Consider the following 21,562-nt stretch of genomic DNA (forward strand, 5'->3'; position numbering starts at 1 on the left):
GATACACTTACAATGTTACAATGAACTTAAAGTTAAGCATTTGAAATTTTTAAAAAAACTTTTCTGCTCCACAGGACTGATTTTCTCCATTTTGTTACAAAAAGTTATTAATGATTAACAATGCTAATGATTTATGATTTTCTCTGTCTTCCCTCTTCCCACATATCTTTTTATTAGACTGTTTTGAGAATAGTGGTTCTTGGTATATGGGACTACATTGAAAATAAAATAGAGGTAAGCAAAACCTCTGTTTTTATATTTAATAGCACCTCCATCCTTTGCAACACACTGTGCTGTGTTATTGTTTTCATTATTTTACTCAACATATATTCTGCCTTTCCTCTCGAAGAAGCCCAGGGAGGCAAATACATCAGTACTAAAAACAGTTTAAAAGGCTTCTAAAAACCGTTAAAAACATTCTCCCAACCAGTGATATATCAGGTTTGCCAAGAACAGTATCTTTCAGCTATCTGGGTAAAGAGGAATATTCTTAGCTTCCTTAATTAGCAATTAAAGAACACTGGAAAATGATTAGTTGTACTTAACCTTACTGTAGTACTTTTGGAGACTTATTGGTAGCAAGGAATGCTAAAGTTCTGTTCCATGTGTGAAGCTGCCTTGTCTCAAGTCCTGTGATTTGCCCATCCAGCCCAGGAGGGGCTCTCCAGAGTCTTGGCTCATCTCATTTGCCACCTGATCCTCTCACCTGGAGAGCCCTTGGTCCCTCCTCAACTCTAGGGATTGCCACAATAGGACTAGATTCTGTAGCCCACTAAGAAAGTCCTCTGTCACTAACTAACTAACTAGGATTGTTTCTTCTTTATTCTAGTCTCCTCCTCTCTCAGTCGAGCTTAATTTCAAATGCTGACCTGAGATTTGTACAGTTTATTATTAATTTCAATGAGTATAGTTCATACACTGGTAATTAGTGGCTGCATTTGCTCATCTTACTAAGCCATAGTGTGATTTTGATAAACCGTAGTTTGCTTTCATCTGGATCTGGAGATCTTAACTCCGGCTAGTTTAAATCAGGAGTGGGGAGCATGTAGATGTTGTTGAGCTCTCAGCCCCCGTCATCCCCAGCCAGCATGGTCAAGGAGAATGGGTTGCAGTCCAGCAACAACTGGAGGGGCCATACTCCTGATTTAAACAGCCTAGTTTCAGTAATTATGGGTTGAAATTAGCTTGTCACCGTCTGTCCAAACAACATGACAAGCTACAGTGAAATAAAGTGGTAGTGAAAGCTTCTGGATCGCTCCTCCCAGCTGTGGAACAGGGAGAGCCGCACTATGTGCAAACATGGCTCATGTGGGGTGCCTTTGTTTAATGGGTGGAGAGCTGCTTTGGCCCCAGAAACTGAGCATGACTTGACCTTGAATGAATAACCCTCTGAATGGCTTGGGACAAGTGCTGAATGCCACTAAGACATGAAAACCATTCTAAGTACCACAGTATGATGCGTTGCTACATAGTTCTCCAGTGCAATGGCCCATTTCAGGGGGGAAACTGTTAAGTCTTATTAATACAATAAAACTCATTTAGCTGATCCTCGATTAGTATCTTACTGAGATTCAGGTGCTACTGCAGATGTTTGACAAAAAGCTTATCTGATGCATCCAAACGTTTATCCCCAGTTAAAAATGAGACAGTAATAATATCCATGACATCAATAGAAAAGAAAGAAGCCAGAAGGAGGAATGGTTTGACTTGGACTTGATGTTTGCTTTGTTGAACGCATTTTGATATTTGCATTCAAAAAAGGAGTGAGTAAAATGCTGTTTGTGAAATCCTTTTCCTATTAGGTATTTGATGGTGCTGTGATCATCTTATCCTTGGCTCCAATGGTGGCTTCTACAGTGGCGAATGGACCAAGCAGTCCTTGGGATGCTATTAGCCTTATTATCACACTGAGAATTTGGAGAGTGAAGAGAATTATTGATGGCAAGTTATTGATAACTTTTGTAATGATTTGTGGAGGTGTAGGAATTACTTTTTAAAATAGTCAGTGCAGTGGTGCCTCGCAAGACGAAAAGAATCCGTTCTGTGATTCTCTTCGTCTTGCGGTTTTTTCGTCTTGCGAAGCAAGCCCATTGGCGGATTAGCGCTATTAGCGGCTTTTAGCGGCTTATCGGCTTATCGGATCAGCTGATAAGCGGCTTAGCGGCTTAGAAAAAGGGGGGAAGGAAAAAAACCCAGCAGGAACTCGCAAGACATTGTCGTCTTGCGAAGCAAGCCAATAGGAAATTCATTTTGCGAAGCACCTCCAAAACGGAAAACTCTTTCGTCTAGCGAGTTTTCCATCTTGCGAGGCATTCGTCTTGCGGGGCACCACTGTACCTCTTTTCAAGTAGAAAGCCAGATTTTAGATGGATAACCCTCATTGATAAGGTGGGGAAATTACCAGTGTTCCTATGGCAACTTTTTTATATTGTTTACCAGTTTCCTAGTAGCTGTGGGTAGAGTGGGAACTCTGCACTAAAATAATCCCTAATTTAGGCAGCAGGAACACTGTGTTGATTTTTTCAGAGTGTGAAAATAAAATGTGTTCGTGTGTATGTTTCGAAATTGGGATAGAGAATTTTGGGGAAATATGCAAGGGAGGGACTAGGGAAGTGTGGGAATTGTACTTAACTGTGAAATCTTGCATCTGTGTTCTCAAAAGTAAACCCTTCTGAGTGAAACAGGAATTACTACTAGGTAAATAAGTGCAGGGTTGCAGAATACTATATGAATATTATGCGACCATAGTTATGATCTTTAATGTCCAGTTGATTTAAAGTAAAGCAAATCAAGCCCATTATTGGATTTCTCCAACTGAAACTAATAAGACATAAAATTGACCGTTTCAGAAACTTAACTGCTGTTGAATAGGAGTTGCATTTATTAGATGCATGACCATCTTTTCAAATAAACTCAGAGATCCCTTTGTTGTGGTTTCTAGCCTACGTATTACCAGTTAAGGTGGAAATGGAGATGGTGATTCAACAGTATGAGAAGGCAAAGGTCATTCAAGATGAGCAGCTGGAAAGACTAACCCAAATCTGCCAAGAGCAGGGAGTAAGGCAAAACTATATTTTCATTTTATAAATGTGTGTCTGTTATGGATTTTAATTTGTATGCTACTTTGCCACAACATTTTTCACCCAGAAGTGGCTCGCAACACTTCAGATTATGCTAGACTCCAACTTTCTCCAACCAACATGGCCAAGGGTTAGAGATGATGGGAGTTGTAGTCCGGCATCTTCCAAAAGACTACAGGTTCCACTATCCATACTATGGGGGTTGGGCCAGAGGATTCAGCACATGTTTTCCATACCTGAGATCTCAGGTGGGATAGCTGCTATCTCCAGGTACTCCAGACTGCAGAGGACCCAGAATAACCTCTGCTAGTCCATGCAAGCAATACTGAATTGGCTGAAGCAGTCGTCTGGGTCAGTGCAAGGCAGTGTCTCCTGCGTTCCTATGAGGTTTTGCAGAGGGATCCGAAGGATAAGAGTGTGAGGCATCTATGCCATTGAAATGCTGCCTCATACAGATAGGATGAGGGTGAACAATGAAAGACGATTGCAAAGCGTTCAAAGTTAGCAGAGCTGTGTAGATTATTAATGACCACCCTTCCTCTCCCCTTCAGTTAATTCAGGTAGCTTTGTGGTTTTTATCCTTTTTAAAAATCAAACCGTAACACTGGAAGTTGAAGAATTCTTGTTCCCTTTCAACATGGTAGATAATTTGTGAAACGGATTTTGGTTCTAATGACTATACATTTCCCACTGGCAGCATTTTTGTTCTGCTTCTTTTTATTCTTCTTCCCCTTCTTCTGCTTCTACTTGCAATAATGTTAATTTATTCCTAACAACCAATCATTTGCCTGTTTGTTGGAAGGCAGCCCAAATCACCCTGCCTTTTATTCTAGTCTAGTTCGCAACTGTCTCTTGGTTTGCGTGGTGTTTGTTTGTTTTTTAAAGAAATAATGTTAGCAACAAAGGCCCAAATTAATGGCAGTAAACATTGGATGGTGTCCCAGTGGCAGATGGGCATTCAGGCATTCCATCCAAAGAGCAAAATGATGACTGTTGCGTTAGAGAAGAGCAAGCTTCAGCTTTAAAGCTTTCCTTGATCTCTCCAAGGCTACGCCAGACATCCTCTGCTACTGGCTATTTAAGAGAACTGTATGATTCACAGAGAGTTCCAGTCCTCTATATATTCAGTAAAGCACTAGACAAGATGGGGTGGCCCTTTTTATATGTCTAGCCATAAAAGGCTGGTGTTCCCTTGGGTCCCATACTGGTCCCTGTCCTTTTATGGGTGTTTATAAATAATTACTTAATGCAACGCACTGCTGAGGGGGATTTATTATAGTGTATTCTTTGTCTGAGAGGAACTGAAAGCTGCTTCAGAAAAAGGTTGGGGGGTTGTGTGTGTTTTCTTATTTATTTAATTTAACTGGATTTATAAACTACTTAATCATCCATAACCTGTAGGAAAAGCAAATTATTATTATTATTATTATTATTATTATTATTATTATTATTATTATTATTATTTATACCTCGCCCATCAGGCTGGGTTTTCCCACCACTCTGGGCGGCTTCCAACAAAATATTAAAATACAATAGTCTGTCAAACATTAAAAGTTTCCCTAAACAGGGAATGTCTTCAGATGTCTTCTAAAAGTCTGGTAGTTGTTTATCTCTTTGACATCTGATGGAAGGGCGTTCCACAGGGTGGGAGCCACTACTGAGAAGCCCTGTGCCTGGTTCCCTGTAACTTGGCTTCTTGCAATGAGGAAACCGCCAGAAGGCCCTCGGCGCTGGACCTCAGTGTCTGGGCTGAACGATGGGGGTGGAGATGCTGCTTCAGGTATACTGGACCGAGGCCGTTTAGGACTTTAAAGGTCAGCACCAACACTTTGAATTGTGCTTGGAATCGTAGAATATAAAATGCTCTTTTAAAAATACTAGTAAAACAGCAAGTTATCTTAAAATTTAGCAAAATATAAGTAAAACCAGCAGTTATTAAAATATACATTGTAATATAAAATTGCATATTAAAAATATGTGTCTGGATAGGCTTGCTTAAACATAAAAAGTGTTTAGCAAGGGCCAAAAGCAATGCAAATATACACACTGCATATTAGAAAAAATGAAAAGTAAAGCAAGCTTGGTTGCATTTTTGTCTGTTGGTCATAAGAGGGCAGCAAAAGCACTATTTTTGTTTATATGTGTTAATCAGCTCACTATTTTTTATACGGCTTGTTGTCTCTGACATGCCAGTGTCTCTAGCACCTGTCAGAATTGCACATCTAGTTCATTGTATCAGAGGTCTGGATTTGCAAAAGCAAAAAGCAAATCATTGTTTTCTGGAAGAACGCGGGGGGCGTGGCTTGGTAAAACGATCAAGTGTGTGTAAGTGTGCGCACAAGTGTGTTGACAACATGGAGCAGACCCCGCTCAGCCACTGTAACTTGTTGACTGGTTTTAAACCTGTCTAAACAGACATGGGATATTCCTGTGCCTGAGGTGGAAAATCCAGGAGTGGTGAGCATCTTCTACTGAGCAGCTCACTTGAACAGTCCCCATGTGTATACACATACAGTAGAACCTCTACTCACGACCACAGTCTGTTCTGGAGGCCGTCGGAAGTCGAAATGGGTCGCGGGGAGAGGCACCGTTGTGCGCAGGCGTGGTGGGCAATTCCCCGTTCCTGCGCATGCACGAACGGCAGCAAATCCGCCGTTACTACTGGGTGTGCCACGGATGTTGGGTGAAATGGACACGAGCGGAGGTGGACGTAAGAAGAGGTTTGACTGTACTTGAATATGCCTAGCACAGGAGAATTTTCCATTTACATAGCTCCTTCCTGCTCTGCCTCTTGATAGTGCCACAGATCCATCACATAAGGCAGCTGTCTCACTTTCCTTAGGGGAGGCTCACCTTGGGAAATTGCATTGGAATAGGAGCAGCCTCTGCAGTGTAATGGCTGAAGTGCTGGGCTTAGAATGAGGAGACCCCTGTCAACCCTGAAGCTTTGGACAACTTACTTTGGAGGGTCATGGTGAAGAGAAAATGGTTTGGTGGGAACAGTACTGAACTGTACCTGAACTCCTCGAAGGGTAAATGGGGTAAAAATACAGTTAGCAGTGAATTTCTGAGTGCAATTAAGTTTAATAGAGCTTAAAGGGCATAGGATTCCAAGCCCCAAAGCGCCTTTAAAAAAAAAAGTCAGCATAATCTGTTATAAATGTTGGAAGTAAGGAAAACCCCTCTTCCTGGAGGACATAGACTAGGTGAGCGTAACTGTTTCATTTGCCTTTTGACACATTAAATACCGGTAGTTTTATTTTTTTCAAATGTCCCATCTTGCTCTGTCCTGAACTGGGATTAAATAATGCTTTAAATTTAACAAATTTAAAATCAAATGAATGTTTTCAGGCAGCTGTGGCAGGCTTGATTTTGGAATACACGTTCAAACTTGAAAGTTTATCCAATCTCAAATTTGCTGTGCATGCATGGCACATCAGATTGCAGTTTTCAAACCACACAAAGTGTTTGTTTGAATTTGTATTCTGCCCTCGATCCACAGATCTCAGGTTGGTTCACAACAGTGAGATTATTGGTTTAGTTTTGTTCTTAATTTTATTATGTATTTTGTGGTTTTTATATAGTAAATTTATGTTGTGAACCGCCCTGAGATATTTGGGTATGAGGCAGTATGCAGTCGCCAGGATCGGTGCAATATGCTCAAACCATCTTGCCCTAGTGAGCAACCTGGCCGCTGAATTCTGCACCAGCTGAAGTTTCCGAACTGTCTTCAGAGGCAGCCCTACGTATAACACATTGCAGTAATCTAAGGTAAAGGTGGTGGCTTTTGGTTTGTAACATATTGCTGTTAGATTTTGTCTACAGGTAATGCAGCTGTAAAAAAATGTTCCTTTTTCTTTTGAATGATAGTACCTAGAAATTCAGCCATCATTCTGTGGACACCTGCAGTTTCACATTGTTCCCCTTGCATTGTATGGCTTTTTGGTCCCAGTATTCAGTTTCCCGCCTCTGTACATGTGTGTGCATGTGCTTGGGTACGCATGCACACATGTAGTTGCAGTTGTAAATATACATCTGATGAAATGGACTTCAAAGTCCGCAAAAGCTTATGTTCTTAACATTGCACATTACCGGTTGCTGTGTTTGCTGCAGTGAAACCGAACACCCTGGGCTCTCCACTTGACAGTACTCTGCCACACACAGATGTCAAGCTCAAAGCCGATAGCATTTGAAATGTGCATAAATCAAGTTGATATAACTGCTGTTACACAGATTATTATTTTTATGAATTGCAAACAGTGGGTTTTTGGGTGCCTCTCTGTGAACATTGCCCAAGCACTAATAATTCAGAAAGTGTTTTTCCCCCAAGTGCAATATGCCTCTGTATCCACCCTTCCTCATTTTTTGTCTTACTCGTTCCTTCCTCCCTTTGGCCTCAGTTTGAAATTAGGCAGCTGCGGGCTCACCTGGCTCAGCAGGATCTGGACCTTGCAGCTGAGAGGGAGGCGGCATTGCAGGTCCCACACCTGCTGAACAAGCAGAGCAGCAACCGATACAAAGTTGTGGCGGCTGGAGGGGATTCCGACGACGAGGCAACTGAAAACATCTCAGAATTGCGGGTGCCTCGGGGTGAGTAGTAGAGCCGGCTGCTTAATGCCACCAAACACGGTCCAACTGAGCACTGGTGCTGTGCAGTCTTTGTTCGTTTTAGTGGGACTTGTGTAGAATCTCCAGGGTCCGGGGTGTGTGTGTGTGTGTGTGTGTGTGTGTGTGGATAAGCAGTTGTGGTTTGCCAAGATGAAGCTGCCAGGAAATTCATAGCATCCTAGAACTGTAGAATTGGAAGGTGCCCCCAGGGTCATCTAGTCCAACCCCCTGCAATGCAGGAATCTCAAGGGAGGCATCCATGACAGATGGCCATCCAACTTCTGTTTAAAAACCTCCAATGCAGGGGATTCCACCACCTTCTGAGAAATAATAATAATAATAATAATAATAATAATAATAATAATAATAATAATAAATTTCTTGTAGCCCACCCATCTGACTGGGTTGCCTCGGCCACTCTGGGCAGCTTCCAACAAAGTATAAAGGAACACACCAAAACATCAAACATTAAAAGCTTCCTCAGGTGTCCTTCAGGTGTCTGTGAAAAGTCATATGATTATTTACCTCTTTGACACCTGATGGGAGGGTGTTCCACAGGGTGGGCACAACTACTGAGAAGGCCTTCTGCCTGGTTCCACGCAACTTCACTTCTTGCAATGAGGAAACCGCCAGAAGTAGCCCATTCCACTGTTGAACACAACTTAATGTCAGAAAGTTCTTCCTAATGTTTAGTTAGCATCTCCCTTCTTGTATCTTGAATCCATTGGTTTGGTTCCCACCCTCTGGAGCAACAGAAAACAAGCTTGCTCTGTCTTCCGTGTGGGAGCCCTTCAAGCATTTGAAGATGGCCATCACATCACCTCTCAATCTTCTGTTCTCCATACTAGACAGACCCAACTCCCTCAACCATTCCTCATAAGGCTCTATTTCCAGATGACCCCTGGTCATCTTGGTCTCCCTCCTCGGCACACCTTCCAGTTTCCCAATATCCTTAAACTGTGGTGCCCAGAACTGGATGCAGCACGCCAGGTGGGAATTGGGAACTGGGTTTGCTCTCCCAGCAGTTTTGTTTCCAGATAAGTCTCTCTGAAATTTTGGGCTGGAACTCATACCACAAGCTTCTCCTGGTGAGCATGTGAAGTGTTCCCCCAGGAAAGATTACAGTTACCTTCTTAAAGCACCCATAGGTGTGCAGTCTTCTTTGGACAGCCTGACATATATCTCCCCGTAAGGGGCCCCTCTCCTATAACACTTCATTTATTTTTACCTTTTGGTAAAAATAGGTATTTTGCTATACCTATATTGCTGCCCAATAGCGCATGTTCTCTGGGTGGTTCACATTTTATTTGAGAGCTGCAGGAGTTAAAGAAGTGGGTGCAACCTCACATTTTATTTTTATTTCCAGGGGGTATTTTTTTAATTGACTGGCGTTGAGAACGAAATTCAATTGAGTGAAATGGCAGCATAGTAAAATGTTGGAAAGCATGGCCTTAGTGCTAGAGCAGGCCAGCTACGCAACATGGTGCCCACTGAAAGTTCTTGGACTCTAACTCCCATCAGTTACAGGTCAGGGCTGGTGAGGGTTGTAGTCCGAAGGGTGCCACATTGGCTACTTCTATGCTAAAGTGTGTGGTCAAGATCAAGCCACTTTTCACAAACATTTGTTTCTGTAAAAGAAGATTCTCAGCAAAGACTTTCTCTCTCCCTCACGATAGCAAAATGACCCCCATTTTTTTTGGAGTCCGTGACAAAATATCCATGCCAAATCAATAGGCGTTTTCTGGCTTTGTTTGTATTTGGCCCTGTGGCTTTTAAGAGTAAGACTTTGCTTTTCCTGGAGCAAAGAAAACTTGCCACCTTTGTTATCGTATGTACGTCAGGGATGGGAAACCTGTGACTTACTAGATGCTGCTGGACTCACAGCCAGGTCAGAGGAGATGGGAGCTAGAGTCCAGCAACCTGTGGAAGGTCTCAGGTTCCCCACCCCAATATGTGAACATTTCAAAATTGAAAAGTCTGCAGGAAGTGATTAATTTTGTGAATTTTGTGCAATAAATAATTCCTATTTGTTTTGCTGCCTGCACACCCCCTTCCCATGACAAAAGGCGATTGGAAGATTTCTCAGCCTACCAATAAGCTGTTGCACTAGTTGGCAGCAGCAGCAGGGAGGTGAACGTGGATGGGATGGAGTCCTTCCTGGTCCTATAAGTATTTCTGGCACAAACAAATTCATGGTCAGTTTTGTTGTGCTGTATGATCAAATCCCATTTACCGTAGGCATGCCACTTTCCAAACTGGGTTTGCATCTAGCCTCCTTCATCCATTTACCCCTTTTTAATAAGATTTCTTAGTACCTTCCTCATGAGGATACTTTATAATTTATGCATGTTTTCCTCGAGGGTTACATTAGGAATGGACGAGAGTGGTTCACAATTCTAAGTAGGTCTGCTGAATTTATTGTGCTTCTGAGAGTCAGCCTTAAACTTTTATACTTTCTAGACTTTGTTTTCAGGTTGCCACAAGCACATAGTGTTCAAAGGCTTGGTCATGCATAAAACATAGCCAGATAAATCATTCTTGAACGTTGGTACATTACATTAGTACACTTAAGCGTGCAGAAGATTCACAGCCCGCTTGGAAGCAAGTCTGACTAAAATCAATTGGACTTAATTTTCAAATGTGTGCCTTTTAGAGATGGAAAAGCAGAATGCAGCATGTAACAAAAGGGAGTTTTTCTTTGATGTAATACGGACAGTATGTCTTCTGAAGTTCCTAATGGTATTGTGCATATATCTAGTGTATTCATGCTTTGTGAAAGTTTTCATATACTAGACATAGATTCCATAGCTTCTCTCCTATTCTACATTTGAATTTGATTTTTATTTTTTTTGAAGTATAAATATTGTGCTTTTCGCATAGTTGAATATATTGAGACAGCATCAATCAGCTAAAATAACTGTCGTAGAATGAAACAGAAATGGGGCCTCTCATGGGTTTTATGTCAACTACACAAAGAAACATCAGAATATAGTATGAACTATTTTATTTTTAATTCATTGAAATATTTATTTCCTGATTTTTACACCAAACCCCTTCCTAGGGCACTAACCGTCCGAGACAACTTGGGACTAGAGAGGTAGTGTGGAGTATTACCCTAGATTTGTTTTGTTCATCTCAAGAAATCCTGGTAAATATAATGAATCTTTATGCACAGAGGGCAATATCAGATTTTAGTTCCGTGCTTGCCGCATATCCCCACACAAATTTCACCACCAATAATTGCCAAGCTTCTGGAATTTTTCCCTGGACATCTATGTTGCATTTCTCTTTCACTGTGACATGCTGATGTTGCTGTCTGTGGGCAGACCCACACCATGCTTTTAAAGCCCATCCATCACACAATGGCAGCATGTAACTTCCCACCAAAGAATCCTGGGAACTGTAGTTTGTTAAAGGTGCTAGGAATGGTAGCTCTGCAAGGGAAACTGCCTTTTGCCTGATGGAAATGGCCTGACACGGAACCACCAATTGCATTTGGCCGTTCAGGCGTGGGTCACAGCATCAGAAAACTCTGAAGCCTTCATCAGTGTGCCTAGAGAGGCAGAGGCATAAACCAGGTTGGGCAGTCATTTCCTGTGCAAAACCTGCCTTCAGGTCTCCTCAAAATCCTGCAGGTTTAGAGACCTTCAATTCTGCCTTGAACAATGGGCTTTTAGTGAGCTGAATTTAGTGAGCTGAAACATGATATTCCCTCTAAAGCTAATTATATCTCCCCCACCCATAAGGAACAATGGAAACATTCAGCGTGGGCTACTTGACCATGAAGGGCCGCAAAATTCCAAGAGAAACGTTAGACTTTTGCTGATTTCTCCTCCCCTCCCTTCATAATGATATTTTTATGGAGCAGTCCATAAGTTAAAGTTCCTTGGAGAGCAGCTGAAAATTTCACTGGTGTATTTACCTGGGACTTTGTGCAATGTTGGAAGTCCTCGAAGCCACAGGATCATGTTCTGTGTGCTACAGACATCAGCGATGCAAGCTGTACTTAACTCTTAAACAGTGCAGTATCCAGATAACTTTTCAGTGATTACAGACAGTTTGCAGTTAGTTCTTAACCCACATGTTTATTTTTACCTACACAAGTGATTGACAATTGGGCAACTCTGTCTGCCTGTCAAAGTTGGTCCATGGGGGTAGGGAGGGGAGGATCCGGCCCACCAGCCAGATCACGTCCTCCCTCTAACGTGCTGGGAGCCAGAGCAGCTGTGTAAAACTCAGACCCAATTCACAGCCTCATAGCTATGTTTGGCCTTCCTGCATCTTCCCAGCCATCATCCAAAGTGCCTTATGTGAATGGCGCACCCATGCGTAGGCGCCTAGTGACAGAGGCAGTGGGACAAGAGCAGCGGGGAGATGGGGAGTGACAGTGTTTGTGGCCAGAGCGGGTGGTGGCGGTGGAAAATTACTTAAATTTCATTTCTCCAGTTACAGAATGACCAAAATGGGGCTTTTTGGGGTGTTCATAGGAATTATGCCAAAAATACTTAAATATAAAGAAGATGCCCAGTCTTTTCTGCTAGGTATGAAGAATCTCATTCTGGCAACCAGGCAGGGATGTTCTTTGCCCATCTGAGTAGAGTTGGTTTTCATTTTCAGACTGTTAATTGTATTGGAAATGACTTGTGAAGGTTTTGACTAATGAAGAATGGGAATGCTAAAACTTTATCTAGCATTTGGATGGAGTATTCACATCTTTGTAAAATGTTACCTACTCGCATATTGCTAGCAGAATGTTCTGCAGATGCCGAAGAAAGTCTTTGACAGTATATGGCAGTCATACCAGTATCAACCTTTTTTCTGTTGAGTTTGCTCCTGTAAAAATCCTTTTAAAACTTGGAGATAAAAGCCCCAGTCTTCATGGCACGCCAAGATCACAATGTTAACTCATAGTATTTCCTTTTCAATCCATTAATCTTTTTCTTAATACATTATTAGAAATACACATTTCTTTTAACCTTTGCAAACATGCAGTTGTTTCCCTATTCAGGCATACATCCTGAAGACCATTTTTGGACAGGGGAAGAAAAGGGATTGTAACATGTTTTAAGCATTCCTAACCAACTACTTCGTTTTTTTAATGGAGTTAGTTGTGATCTTGGGGGTAGCAGATTCATTCTGGTGGTGCCCCGTTTCTCTCCCACTTTTCCCCTTGTGTTAATTCCTGCAGCCCTATAGCATTGTCTCATCTTCCATTAAAACAATTAATGCTTTGTAGGAAGCCCTTGGAACCTCGGAGCGTGTGTTTGTTATGCTGTCCCCAGAGATAGCTAGTTAGCTTATTAAATGAAGTTGCAATAAGGCAGCCAAAGTGAGGAGGCAATAACGACATTAGACTGTCTTTTTCTGAAGCTGATCCATCAGTGACGACTCTTTGCTTAATAAAAGGCAGCCTGTTTGTTTTGTCGTATGCTGGCAAAGTTAAATTGGGTTTAACTAAGATGAATGCACTTGCATTAAAAATGTTTAATCATTCTTGATCATAGATTGAAATAATGCAAAAAAAAGTTACTTTACAGGATAGAAATAATGCAAAAACACTTATCTTAAATAAGCTAGAAATAGAAGTAATACCAAAAAAGCTTACCTTATGGTAAATGGTAAAAAAAAATAATTAATTAATTAATAAGCTAAGTTAGTGCAGACAAAGCTAGGGTAGTGAATTAAAAATGTGTTATGAAAAAGAGCAGATAAGATATTGGTCAAAATATTGGTCAAAAAATGTGTGTGTGAGAAGGGGAATCCCTCTTTGCTGATGTCAAGCATCTTAAATTTTTATAAGTACTTTAAAAATTAAAGCTGTCTAATTAATCAGGGCACTTCGTTATGTAGTCACAAGATTAATCCTATCATTAGATTATTCCAAGTGTTGCACGTGCCCAGTTGCCGAAAGCTCAGTGGGGGAAGTGTGGGAGGGGCACATGCTCTGCATGCAAAACATAGGATCCGTCTTTTGGATTTCTAGATGGGCAAAGACTTAATATGGTGTTAGGTAGATGAACCAGTTGGTATAAGGCAGCTAAAGGGGAAAATGCTACTTAATAATATCTTCTTTTTAAAAAAACACCACCAGACAAACCCACTAGTGATGTTAGGTGGTGCTGGAATTGGAGCACTTACATTTGCTTAGCTATAAACCTAATAAAGCTATCGTCTCTTCCAGTAATATTGCTCTGAACAAAAACTTTACTGAGAGAATTGGGTCCCCGCAGGCAGAATTCAGTAGGAGCAGTGGAAACTTTAAAAAATGAATCACAAATGCTGTTAGCCATAAGCTTCCAGCTGTGTTCTCTTAAAAACAAAGTCATGAAGTTGCATTGAGTGGTGCCCTGTGGTGGAAGTGCAAAGTATCGCCGATGAAACTGCTAAATATCCATCATAATGAAGTGGACGAAACTGCCTCTCTCAAAACATACTGAAGTGTGTTCATCTTTTGTGGCTAGCAGCAAAAGGATAAAATTTATATCTCCCGGCTTGCAAGAGAATTTACTATTCATTTCCCAAATTTCAGATTCCCCTGAGTATAAACATATAACTTTGCATGCCTGTACCTGAACATATGGTACTCAGAATCTTGTGTGCTTGTTTGCAAAGCCCATGACTTGAGCATAGATGCCTTCAACTTGTAGAAACACGATCACTACCTAAAAAGACAAAAATGAACAAGATGGATATCGGTCATGGATGATCTAAGTGAGATTCCTGCTGCATTGCAGGGGGTTGGGCTAGAAGACCCTGAGAATCCCTTCCAACTCTACATTTCTATAATTCTATTCTCCGAGTCTAATAAGACTTGTGTTTCTCATACAGGAGAAGTTGCCTAGTCCAGGATCAAATGAGGACAGTTTCTTGTCTCTAAATGCCCCAATCCCTTACATTAGGAGATGCAATGGAAGAGTCGTACTGTTTTATCACTTCCTGTTGTTTACAGTGTTGGCCTTGGCTGGTACACAGCTTCCATTTCTCCCTCTCCTTGAATGCATGTACAAAGAAATCCTCCCCTCCCTTTTAAATCAGTTTAATTCTTATAATTCTTCCTTCAAAGGACTTTGGGTACAGTGATTCCCCCCCCCCCTGATGTAGAACACTCATTTCTAAAGGTCCTTCATCCCCATTTACAGTCCAGCAGTGCCAAGGGGTTCTTCTGGTGAAAGCCATCACAGCCTTGAAAATGGATTATATTAATAGACTTCTAGTATAGACTTAAGTACAGTATCAAATCAGTATACATCGTGGTTGAGGCTACTAGTCAGACTTTGCATTCCGTATACCTCTGAATGCCAGTTGCTGGAGATCTTGAGGGTGAAAGCGCTGCTGAGCTCATGTCCTACCTGTGGGCACCTGGCTGGGAGCTCTGAGAACAGCATGTTGGACCAGGCAGGTCTTTGATCTGATGCAGCCGGGCTGCTCTTGGGTCCTTACGAATGTTGGCATATTGATCAGTTATTTGTATGAGTCTTGGTCAGTGAATCTATTAGAGGGTTTCCCCTAGTCCTGCTTTCCAGTGCTGCATTCTGAAAAATGGATCACAGGGGTTTCCATCCAGCTGTGTGTTGCAGGTTGCCAACCCTTCCAAAAATGTTTCTGCTCCCTCATAGCTGCAGCACCTTCAGTGTTAGCACACAGAAGGGTCCTTCACAGCCTCTCAGCATCCCTGGCCCTCTGAAGCAACGTCAACCTAGCTGTGTACGCCATTATGGCTACATGGCATGTATAGTATCAATTATGGATGACTGAAATGAAGTGTATTTTAACAGCAGATAGCTGAAAAGCCTTGCAGTGTATTCCTAATCTGGTGGTATTGCCTTGAGCTACACTGAGGCTTCTTTTTAAACTCAGACATTATCAGAAAGCACACCTCTGACTGCAGGCATTTAAAGATCAACAGAGGCCAAAAAAGCTTTTAAAGAGCCAATGAAACCAGGAAGGCATCCATGTTCCCTTTCAGTGTCAAGTTTGATTGCCGTCTTAGGAGTGCAGCTATTTTCAGGTACCAAGCGCTTAGTGGTTTGGGCCTTGTTGGGTGGAGAAAATGTGCCGCGGAAAACATCTGTTCCTTTCACCTGCAAACCACAATGTGCTGTGAAAAAGGCAAGGCTGCAGCCACAGAAGCCCAGGGGGCCGTGGAGGATCTGGCTCAAAGGAATGAGCATAAATTTGTCCTCCCTCCCCTCCGCCCTCCTCCTGGAACACAGTATCAAAAAGAGCACTTAAAAGGAGAGGAGGCTTTTAAAGCATGTGATATGCCTCAAAGTGGGCAGATCAAGTTGCTCTTCTGCTTGGGTGTTCTTGCACTTAAAAAACACACGTCATTTTCATATCTCCACAGCATTGTTTTTCATCTCAGCATCGTGCAGTATCTCTCAGCATCTTACATTTATGTTGCTGAAAAATTGTAGAATTAACTCTGTTTTCCTACTGGAAAATAATGTTTTTCAAGGAAACTAAAGGGCTAATCTCTCCAAAAACTGCCCTCTGCAAAGGTTCCACAGAAAAGAGAAAAAGTTGGCTTAGAAATCCAAATTCCATGAAGCTTAGCACCTCCTCCCATTCAATATATGGGGAAATCAAAACATCTGTAACTTTTCATTTTCATAGAATTGGATGACATTTGCAGGCATTGTAGCCCTCCTGAATGAAGAAGGCCTGCCAAATGATAAGGGAACAGATGTGTATTTGTGCTGGTCACCGTTTCCATTTTGATTCCCATGCCCCTCCAAAAAAGGAATCATCTATAGCTTGTCTTGATTTCAGCAAGGCATTTGACAAGGTGCCCCATGATATTCTTGTAAAGAAGCTGGTAAAATGCGGTCTTGACTATGCTACCACTCAGTGGATTTGTAACTGGCTGACTGACCGAACCCAAAGGGTGCTCATCAATGGTTCCTCTTCATCCTGGAGAAGAGTGACTAGTGGGGTGCCACAGGGTTCTGTCTTGGGCCCGGTCTTATTCAACATCTTTATCAACGACTTGGATGATGGACTCAAGGGCATCCTGATCAAATTTGCAGATGACACCAAACTGGGAGGGGTGGCTAACACCCCAGAGGACAGGATCACACTTCAAAACGACCTTGACAGATTAGAGAACTGGGCAAAAACAAACAAGATGAATTTTAACAGGGAGAAATGTAAAGTATTGCACTTGGGCAAAAAAAATGAGAGGCACAAATACAAGATGGGTGACACCTGGCTTGAGAGCAGTACATGTGAAAAGGATCTAGGAGTCTTGGTTGACCACAAACTTGACATGAGCCAACAGTGTGACGCGGCAGCTAAAAAAGCCAATGCAATTCTGGGCTGCATCAATAGGAGTATAGCATCTAGATCAAGGGAAGTAATAGTGCCACTGTATTCTGCTCCGGTCAGACCACACCTGGAGTACTGTGTCCAGTTCTGGGCACCACAATTCAAGAAGGACACTGACAAACTGGAACGTGTCCAGAGGAGGGCAACCAAAATGGTCAAAGGCCTGGAAACGATGCCTTATGAGGAACGGCTAAGGGAGCTGGGCATGTTTAGCCTGGAGAAGAGGAGGTTAAGGGGTGATATGATAGCCATGTTCAAATATATAAAAGGATGTCACATGGAGGAGGGAGAAAGGTTGTTTTCTGCTGCTCCAGAGAAGCGGACACGGTGCAATGGATCCAAACTACAAGAAAGAAGATTCCACCTAAACATTAGGAAGAACTTCCTGACAGTGAGAGCTGTTCGACAGTGGAATTTGCTGCCAAGGAGTGTGGTGGAGTCTCCTACTTTGGAGGTCTTTAAGCAGAGGCTTGACAACCATATGTCAGGAGTGCTCTGATGGTGTTTCCTGCTTGGCAGGGGGTTGGACTCGATGGCCCTTGTGGTCTCTTCCAACTCTATGATTCTATGATTCTATGATTCTAAGACCCCTCTACTGCATGGAGCCAGCCCAGCCACCCCTGGCGGAAAAGGCCTAACTGGCAGAAGCCAGCAGGGATTCAGGTGTGAAGGAGGCTCACCTGCTCTAATCGTCTCTGGACAAGGTTAGAACTGCTCTGAAGTTTGAACACTTCATTTAATAATTTGAATTAAATCCTAGCAATAACAATACTGAGTCAAAATCCACAGTAAGGGCAAAATGTATCAGCCCAAACTACAAAAGATGTGAAGGAAAACCTTAAATAAGTCTATAGTCAACTCATCTTTTTGGCAGAACTGGATTAAGCTTGCAGGGATCCCCTTAGAAGAGCTTGAACGCTGCCAAATGGAAGGATGGCTGTGCCTATAAGGGCAATCTTTACAGTTTGGCTTTCATGAAAAAGGGATTCACTTAATTTGTAGGCAATTTATATGGATGTAGCATAGAAGAGAGAGGTGCCCCTAGGGAAACAGCCAAATTACAGAGAAATAGGATCAGGGTTTCTTTTTTTCCAAATTTTATTTTCAAAGTTTCAAAAAAACATTTTTTACACATATACACACACGTTTACATTAAACCATAATCCATATCAGTACATTTATGGGGTTCCCTGAACCCCCGGACTCCCCCCCCCCTTGGCTTCCAGAATTTAACTTCCTTTTTTACTGCATCTAATTACATTTATCTAAATTATTACACTTCAATTTTAAATTACAAGTGCTATGTCAATCCTGCTAACATCTTTAAATGTTTACAGTGTTATTTAATATATTCTACAAAGTTATGCCATTCTTTGTTGAATTTCTTATCCTCTTGGTGCCTGATCTTCCCGGTCAGCCTTGCCGTCTCCGCCTAGTCCATCATCTTCATTATCCAGTCTTCTTTCAATGGGGCTCTTTCTTCTTTCCATCCCTGGGCAAATAACATTCTTGCTGCTGTCGTCGCATACATTAACAGTAGTTTCTTAGCCTTCGGTAATTCTTATATTATACCTAATAAGAAAGCCTCTGTTTTTTAAACAAAAATTATTTTAAACTTTTCCCCCAGATCATTATAAATCATTTTCCAGAAGGCCTTTGTTATTTTACAAGTCCACCACATATGATGGAATGTACCCTCTTTAGCTTTAGCTTTACACTTCCAACATTTGTTGGTCGAATTCTTATACATTTTCACTAGTCTTGTAGGAGTCAAATACCATCGGTACATCATTTCCATATAATTCTCCTTTAACATACAGCAGGCTGTAAATTTTAAATCCTCATTTCACAACTTCTTCCATGAAGCAAGTTGTATATTATATCCCACATCTTTTGTCCAATGTATCATTACAGGTTTTACTTCCTCATCTTTTGTTTCCCATTCCAGCAAATTTTTACATTTTCAACAGAACCTTATCGTTGTTTCCCAACAGTTTTTTCTGTAACCTCGAAAAATTCTTTACCAAAACCGTCTCCTTTATCCACCCTAAAGATGTCATTTACCGTATTTTTCCATGTATAAGACGATGCTTTTGGCTAAAAAAAATTAGGCAAAAATTGGGTGTCATCTTAGACACGGATAGTGAGTGCAGAGTGATTAAAAAAAAGCTAAACAACTTAATTTCTTAATTTTGGGTTTAAAAAAATAGGGGTCGTCTTATACATTGGGGCGTCTTATACACGGAAAAATACAGTAATTGGTGATATTGTAGCCAATCAGTTAGCAGGTGTCTTATGTCTTCAAACTTGGTAAATTTCAATTGGTTTTCCTCCTCGGTTAACAACTCTATATACGTTGCTCATTCTTTTTCCACATTTATTTTTTTGACTAACAACGTTTCTAATGGTGATAATCACCATGGGGTTTTATTCCCTAATAAGTTATTATATTTTTCTCAAACAGCATAAATTGATTTTCTAACAATACAGTTTAGAAATCCTTATGAACTTTCGATTTTCCATACCAGAAATATGCATGCCATCCATATCTATTAGCATGGCCTTCCAGATCTAAAATAATCTGGATTCCTCAAAGTCATCCATTCTCATAGCCAGCAAAGACAAGACATCTCAATATAATTTTAAATCCGGAAGGGCGAATCCACCTCTTTCTTTAGCATCTGTTAGTAACTTTTACTTAATGCTAGACTTCTTCCCCTGCCAAATAAATTTAGATAGATCTCTTTGCCATAGTTTGAAGTGTCCTGTTCCGTTGACTATCGGTATAGATTGAAATAAACATAACATTCTTGGCAAGACATTCATTTTTATTACCGAGATTCTTCCCCATAATGATAATATCATTCTTCCCTATATTTCCATATATATTTCTCTTAATATCATTCCAAACCTTTATAGAATTATCTTTAAAGATGTTTATATTTTTTGTTGTCAACCATACCCCTAGATATTTCACCTTCTTTTCTATCCCCAGCTCTGTTATCTGTCTCAACTAATTTTTCTTCTGTTCTGTCATATTTTTTACCACCAGTGGGGATCAGGGTTTCTTGTGCTGGGCTTGTTTTTCCCTTGCTTGCTGGGCACCGGAGGCAGAGGGACTCAGCAGTTTCACCCACAATGTACCAGCAGGTGAAACTGCCTTCACAGTCTGGCCCTCACACCAGTATCAATGCATCACCCAGGCCTAATAGGGAGAATTAAAAGGGATTTGCTTCCTTCCCTGTGGGTTTGGGAGGTGATGAATTTGTTATGAAAATGGCACATATTGGACAGGTGCCCCTGGGAAAGTAACCAGCATAATTTCAGAAGCGTGGGTGTAGGAGCTGGGGTGCTATGATGAATGAAGAGCTACGCTTGTGCTCTGCTCACTTGGCACCAAAAATCGTGGCCCAGAAGCAGAAGGATTTGTGTGTTCGACATTTTCCAAGGCAGCAGTACTAGCACAACTAGCACAGAGAACGGAACAGACAGGAGCAAGGTGGTGCATTATGTCAGTTCAACATCCCTTCTTCAAAACACAGTGATTGTAGAAGTCTGATAAAACATTCCCTCTGATTTGACCTGTCAATCATGCAAATGCTCCCCCTCACGCACTGTTTTATTTTCCTCCTTTGTCAAGAAATATTGCTTTGAAGCTGTTTCTCTCTTACACCTCTTGCATGGAAGTAATCCTTGTAGTCGAATATATGCTCACCACCATGTTTGGGACAAGTACTCTTTCGTGTCATATTTCACACATGATTTGTGCCTTTCTGCTCTCTTTTTTTTTCTTTTTCTTTTGGATAACCAAGTATAGCCCTCAAACATCACATGAGGAACTCACAATTTTGTGTTTTGAAAATGCTGTGTGAAATAGGATTCTGAGTTTCTTCCCATAATGGCATTATGGGACCATGTGCTGGAGAACTTAATCTAGTACATGATAGGAATTTTTCTGTTGACATTTCCCCCATTTACATTCACAGAGACCATGGTCAAAGACGATATGAACAACTACATCAGTCAGTACTACAATGAGCCCAGTAGTGGTAAGTTTGAATTCTAGAAACTAAAGAGGCTTGCTGCCGTTTCTCAGCAGCTGAGCCAGAGTCAGGCCACTGACTCTGTCTGGCTCAGCACTGCTGACGCTGAGAGGTTGGGGGCTCTCCAGGATTTCAGTCTCCCCCAGGGCTTGCTCAGTCAGACTTGCTGCAGGCAGAGCAGATGTCCCACCACTGTGATGTGGCTACTGATGCTGAAGCAGGTTTCAGGTGAAGAAGGCTCCAGTGAGAGGCTTAATTCTAAAACTGGAACCCGTGTCCCTTGAGCATCACCACACAGAATGAGGCAGGTTATAGTAGCCAAGGGAAAGCGTTCCACATGTGGGCTTCCTACAGTGGTACCTCAGAAGTCGAACAGAATCCATTCCAGAAGTCCGTTCAACTTCCAAAACGTTCGGAAACCAAGGCGCGACTTCTGATTCCAAAGAATGTTCACAAACCAGAACACTCACTTCTGGGTTTGTGGCGTTCAGGAGCTAAAGCATT

General features: G+C 41.6%; 1 protein-coding gene across 5 annotated transcripts in view; it reads left to right on the plus strand.

Annotated features, from left to right (window-relative positions):
• Positions 1-21,562, plus strand: part of TMEM266 (transmembrane protein 266) — a 118,782-nt gene that overhangs the window by 93,585 nt on the left and 3,635 nt on the right. For 3 of the 5 annotated variants that reach the window (XM_082238396.1, XM_082238397.1, XM_082238399.1), the window contains 5 exons: positions 178-234; positions 1,803-1,941; positions 2,942-3,057; positions 7,481-7,670; positions 21,002-21,064. In XM_082238396.1, coding sequence (XP_082094522.1) covers positions 178-234; positions 1,803-1,941; positions 2,942-3,057; positions 7,481-7,670; positions 21,002-21,064 — 565 coding nt within the window. The remainder of the gene's footprint in view (positions 1-177; positions 235-1,802; positions 1,942-2,941; positions 3,058-7,480; positions 7,671-21,001; positions 21,065-21,562) is intronic. The other 2 variants (XM_082238398.1, XM_082238400.1) reach the window with 2 other exon arrangements.

The sequence above is a fragment of the Podarcis vaucheri genome (assembly GCF_965113315.1).
Source record: "Podarcis vaucheri genome assembly, chromosome: 9".
In the NCBI taxonomy this organism is placed as follows: Eukaryota; Metazoa; Chordata; class Lepidosauria; order Squamata; family Lacertidae; genus Podarcis; species Podarcis vaucheri.